This window comes from Sinocyclocheilus grahami, unplaced genomic scaffold, assembly GCF_001515645.1.
Source record: "Sinocyclocheilus grahami isolate Dianchi unplaced genomic scaffold, SAMN03320097.WGS_v1.1 scaffold472.1, whole genome shotgun sequence".
Taxonomy (NCBI): domain Eukaryota; kingdom Metazoa; phylum Chordata; class Actinopteri; order Cypriniformes; family Cyprinidae; genus Sinocyclocheilus; species Sinocyclocheilus grahami.
The window spans coordinates 555,905-561,904 of record NW_015505651.1 but is presented as its reverse complement, the minus strand read 5'-3'; the positions used below and the strand labels follow the sequence as shown (position 1 = coordinate 561,904).

Here is a 6,000-nt window from a genome sequence, read left to right as displayed (position 1 = left end):
TTAAATGCCATGAAAATAATGTAAAAAATACCCAAAGTAGGTTAAATATAATACATATTTAAATATTTTAGAGATAAATATTCTTAAATGTCGTGAATGTAAAAATGCCCCAAAATAAGCCAAATATATTATATTAAAAAAAAATTGGGATAAATATCCTTAAATGTCATGAAAGACATGCAAAAATGCCCTAAAATAGGCTAAATATAATACATATTTAAATATTTTTTGTGATAAATGTCCTTAAATATCATGAAAGAAATGTAAAATGCCCCAAAACAGGCATCTCAATCAATGCAAGGAGACGAGATTACATTTTAACACGTTGTCTTGACCATCAAAACAGGTCAGTTAATGTCTCTTATATCACCAAAGCCATGCACTAATGGCCTTCTGGGTAAACTACTATTATAAACAGATTAACGCATCTATGATAGTGCAGAAAATATGACCAAGTTAGCTGGATTTGGATATCTAACTGTAAATTGTGAAGATCAGTGGATCGAATGAGCAGAAAATGTGCATAATATCTACTTGATGTGTTCTGCGCACCGAATCCAAATGTAGCACTATGATAATGTGCTATTTGAAACGCCAGCCACTGGCATTACTAAAAAGACAAATGTGAAATTAAGTATGACTTTCCTGCTTTAATTCTCTTCCTGTAACATGTTGCACAGAGCTACAAACCCATAAAGCATCTGGTTGTTCCTGCATCTGAAGCTTGTGTGCTGTCAGTATGACACATATACATTAAACCACCTTAAATGCATTCATTCTCCTCCGGCGATGATTTGATCGGTTGTATAACTTTGTTTGTGCACATTCTTTGTCTGCTGGATGCTGTCTGATGGCATATTCTAATGTTATACATTGGTAATAGTGTTTAACTGGTGACACAAGCATGTCAGAAAACATGACACAGCAGCAGTTTAATGAAGGAAACACTGCAGGCGCCTCTGTACTACATGCGCCCTCTAGTGATTCACTGAAGTACTGCGTTTAAAACAAAGAACTCTTGTTCCCACGCTGTGTGACGCTTTGAATTATCTGGGTTTTATACTGAGCTAATCATATTTTCTAGCACCTAACCCTACACATAATCCTTTAGATTTTTATTAAGTAATCACTTAGTGTTTATTGAGCCGTTTGCCTCATAATGTTCCAAATACACTGTAACGAAGATTTAAAAAATATATTTTTTTAACCTAACCCTAACCCTAAATTGTAAATAAAGACTGTTATACGAGAAAATTATATTTAGGTTTTTCTATTTCAAAATTTCACACTTAATATTCAGTGCATTACTTGCTGTTTCTTTGTAATAACTTGTGAAATTTACTAACAATCTCTCCTTGAAAATGGGTTCTACATCAGTTTCTTTTCAGTGTACGTGTAATTACCTCTGATTTCCAATTTGCACTCCACCTCATCTTCTCCGAGCTCATTCACAGCCTTGCAAGTGTACTTCCCGCTGTCAAAGGTGCTGGGTTTGCGGATGTTTAGAGTCAAAACTCCCTGATTATTCTGCATCAGGAACTTTGGATTGTCACCTAATATCATCTTGTTCTTCATCCAGATGATCTTCGGCTGCACAGAAACACAGAATTGCTCTGCTCAGAGGTGAAATTTAGTGTTTATTTACTAACTAAGTACATCTCATGACATTATAGGGCTGTCAAAATGACTGAAAAACTAAATTCGAATTTTCAACTTAAATATGATCAAAATTCGAATTATATACGAATATAAAAGGCATAATTTCAGTTAGCTTTTGGCTTCTTTTCTGAGGCCACAAGAGGGCGCATCGAGCAAAATATTATGCACGTTTCTTCAAAGCGTAATAAAATAACCCGACTATCTTCGAAAAAAGTGCATAATGTTTATAAACCATATATAATTAATAAAGTTGCTTAAACAATTAGAAAAAAAACAGCATCATGCATGTATGTATAGTTTAATACAAAGGACCGAAAACCAATCACAAAAGTAGGCTACTTTTAAAAACATGAGATGCAGGGGGATGGGGAAAAACCGCCATAACGTCTTGAGACATGTTTTTTAAAAGTTGAACTTGCATTAATTTTACATGGCTTTCTAAACATGCCGCTCTCTTGTGCGAGACGCGAGTGCAACAGTGATAGATGTCCCTCTAGAAAATGTGATAAATATGCGTTCTGTGTGTTTTGACGTAATTTTTTGGGATGAAATTCGAATGTTTTTTTGACAGCCCTATGACATTATAGCATTAAACTGGATATGACATTGTTTTTTATGTTTGATTTTTCCGCAGTGGACTGTGGAGACGTGAAGGTTGTTGAATGATGGTGAGTATATGTTAAAGCAACACATTACAGGCAAACATATTGGTAAGTTTTGAGAGTTTGGGCTATTTGGCTTTTTATAACATGTTGTTTCAGACTTGCATTTGTAGATTTCAATTACTATGCATATATTTAAAGGTTCAGATTCCTCAAAATATGTTTTTTTTTTCTCCACTTCAGCAGCACTTACATCCACCAAACTTAACAGTTTTATTCTAATCTATAGTCTAATGGGGTTTGGTCATATATCTGATTTTATATAACATTTTATTCCTAAAAACATGGTGTAAATGTACTGCTCTCTGTCTTTTGACAGTATTTTCTGATAAAAATATAAAAAATATCCCCAAAAAACCTTTGACTCTAATATGTCAACAAAATGCAACAGGAATTTTTAACCTGGCTTTCAGATTTATGTTCAGAAAATTCATGCAAATTACTGCATATTTAACTAGTTAATGCCTCATATCTATACATATTTAAATTGAACATTTTAGAAAACTTAAAGTAAACAATTGCCTTAATCTACTGTGATTAATCATCTGGGGAAATGGCAACAACTCAAGTGTAGTGTTCTGCCTCAGTATAATAACATACTGAGCTTAAGACAAAGACTGTGTCCTCATGTTCAGTAGAGTATGTGGAGATGATGAACACTGTCTCGCACCTTTGGCAAGCCTCTGACTGAGCAGCTGATGGCGGTGCTGTAGCCGATAGTCACAGATCGATCGACGAGGGGCGCGGTGAACTTCGGAGCACAGCTCATGTCCTTCTCTTTGTAGGGAGCTCGTTTATGTTCCAAACCTGAGAGTGTGACATTGAGAAACTGACATCAAAATCTACAAACATTTGTTACCGGTGTGCTAAAATGATATCTAGCGAACATAATCCTGACAATGTTACATGCTTGTGTGAATGTACTACCGTATTAATTATAGAGCTGCACGATTAATGAGATGATCAAATTACAGCGGCTGGGATTTAAGTTAATAAATACATCGGCTGCATGTTCAGAATGAAGTGTTGGAGTTTGGATCTGCTTATAATGGGCATTTGGGAACGCAGTGTGCGTACTTTTAAGGTTCAATGTTTGTAAATTAAGAAATGAAGACATTTAGTGATAGATATTTAGGAAATGTAATCATACATATTAGTATTGTAATTTTACAGTTGTTATACACATACAATTTTTATTATGTATTTTTAAAAATTGTGTCCTTTGGATTTTTCCATTGATTCGTGCAGCTCTAAATAGTTAACCAGTCAACAACAGTAACCACAGTTTATCTGCTCCTAATACTTTTTCTTTCTGCAGTGCAGTCAAACAACTAAGTATGATATTTGTTGTGGCATTCTCCCGACATGTACGTCGCTCAGCACACTGACCGGTCTTGGGAACGACGGCGGTGTTCTTGCTCATACAGGGATCTTCACTGAGACCGCAGAGGTTCTCGCTGTAGATGCGGAACATGTACTCGTTTCCGATGACCAGGTCAGAGGCGGTGCAGTTAGTGCGGCGATTGTGCTCATACACCGTAAACCACTCCTACGGGTCAGAGCGTTACACATGAGGAAGTGATGGAGAAAGCGAGTCATTCACACAAAAATAAAGGTTCTGTCATCATTTATTCACCCTCATGTTGTTCCAAACACCCTACCGTAAATAGATGGAGGCTGTTGAGCTCAAAAAATTATGATAAATCACCAAAACAGTAGGCCATATGACTCTATTACTAGTTTGAAGTCACGCTGAAGTCAGAGAAAGATATGACGGTGAGTAAACGATGACAGACTTATTTTTGGGCAAACAATCCGTTTAATGAGTGTTTTGGTGGATAAATGTGACCTTGGAGCACAAAAGCTGTCTTAAGTCGCTGGGGTATATTTGTAGCAATAGCCAACAATACATTGTATGGGTCAAAATTATAAATTTTTCTTTTATGCCAAAAATCATTAGGATATGAAGTAAAGATCATGTTCCATGAAGATATTTTGTAAATTTCCATCTGTAAATATATAAAAACTTAATTTTTGATTATTAATATGCATTGCTAAGAACTTCATTTGGACAACTTTAAAGATGATTTTCTCAATATTTAGATTTTTTTGCACCCTCAGATTCCAAATGGTTGTATCTCAGCCAAATATTGTCCTATCCTAACAAACCATACATCAATGGAAAGCTTATTTATTCAGCTTTCAGATGATGCATACATCTCATTTTCGAAAAATTGACCCTTATGACTGGTTTTGTGGTCTAAGGTCACAAATGGAGATCAGATCTCTCACCTTGGTTTTCTTGTCTGCTTTCTGGATCGTGTACCCGGTGATCTCACAGTTGCCGTCATCTTTGGGTGGATTCCACTCCAGCGCTGCGTTGAAACCCCAGACGTCAGTCACATGCACTTGAGTCGGAGGGCCGGGTTTATCTGGGAAGAGAGTCGGAGTGTCAGATGAACTTGATGAACGTCTCTGGAGTGAATCAAGGGGCAGCATGCGAGCGATAAGACAGAGGGAGATTTCAGGGCTGTCAGTTTAAGTTTCCCAAAAACTGGGATTCGTGAGGTTTGGGAGTTGATGAAAGCTAATTAGGAATCATAAAAAATTTAATAAATATTTTAAAGATTTAATTAACTCTTTGAAATGCAAAATTAAATCATTTATATGTCCACAAATAAATTAATAATAATTAAATCCAAAATGTAAAATTCAAATAAATAATTTGACAATTATTTATATTTACATAAATTATGAAATAAACTTAATAAATAAAAAATAATTAAATCCAAAATGTAAAATTAAATTTATTTAAAATGATTTACATTTACATAATTAGGTAAACCTAATAAATTAATAATAATTATAAATGTAAAATTATTAATTCATGTTAAATAATTGTAAAATATAAAACCTCAACATAACAAAGAACATTTTTTAAATATTTTGTTTACCTGCATGTCATGTGATCATATTCCGACATCAGCCAACCATAAACTTGCAAATGTGTTATATAATTATTTAAATTAACTTAAAATTTGGGGGGTAATTTAATATAGCATATTAATTTTGTTCTTTGAAATTACTTTAAAAAAATAATGCTATCATTTCAGCCACTATGATTTCTATACACCAAATTCAGCATCAGCCAATGAAAATCCTTACTGGTCGACCACTATTTTTAATGATATTCATTAATAAAAATGCAAGATGAGTGAAAAAGTATCTACACATCTTTAAAATCATTTTATCTTACCTACAATTCGGATGTCTATGTTAGCCGAGTCCTCCATGTTTTCAATTTTTAAGGTAAGTGTGTATTTTCCAGAGTGCTCTCTCTCAGCAGAACGAATGAAAAGGATGGAGTCGACGTTTGAGTTCCTGACGCCCACTTTCTTTTCATCCACCGGCTGGCCGTCCTTCTGCCAAACAGCAATAGGACGAGGCTTGCCCTGAAAAAACACATGCACTTGTTCATTTGTGAAGTGATGTGCTTTATCATAGATGTATTTAACATGCACACACCTGGAAGGGGATGACGAGGTTGATTTTCTCTCCGACTCTCTTGATGAACTTGGTTCTGAGTTCACGAGGCAGACGGATCTTAGGATGCTCTGAAACGAGAGGAGAACATCACTGTGAAGGAACAGGTTTTTTTTTTATTTTTCCTGAATCCTGT

At 35.0% G+C, this 6,000-nt stretch overlaps 1 protein-coding gene across 1 annotated transcript in view; it reads right to left on the bottom strand.

Annotated features, from left to right (window-relative positions):
* The window catches only part of mybpc2b (myosin binding protein Cb), a 35,508-nt gene that overhangs the window by 6,474 nt on the left and 23,034 nt on the right, over nucleotides 1–6,000 (bottom strand). Inside the window, exons 21-26 of the mRNA XM_016235579.1 lie at nucleotides 5,847–5,935; nucleotides 5,578–5,773; nucleotides 4,614–4,753; nucleotides 3,711–3,870; nucleotides 2,992–3,128; nucleotides 1,404–1,590 (exon numbers count right to left, since the gene is read on the bottom strand). Of these exons, the coding sequence (XP_016091065.1) occupies nucleotides 1,404–1,590; nucleotides 2,992–3,128; nucleotides 3,711–3,870; nucleotides 4,614–4,753; nucleotides 5,578–5,773; nucleotides 5,847–5,935 (909 nt within the window). The remainder of the gene's footprint in view (nucleotides 1–1,403; nucleotides 1,591–2,991; nucleotides 3,129–3,710; nucleotides 3,871–4,613; nucleotides 4,754–5,577; nucleotides 5,774–5,846; nucleotides 5,936–6,000) is intronic.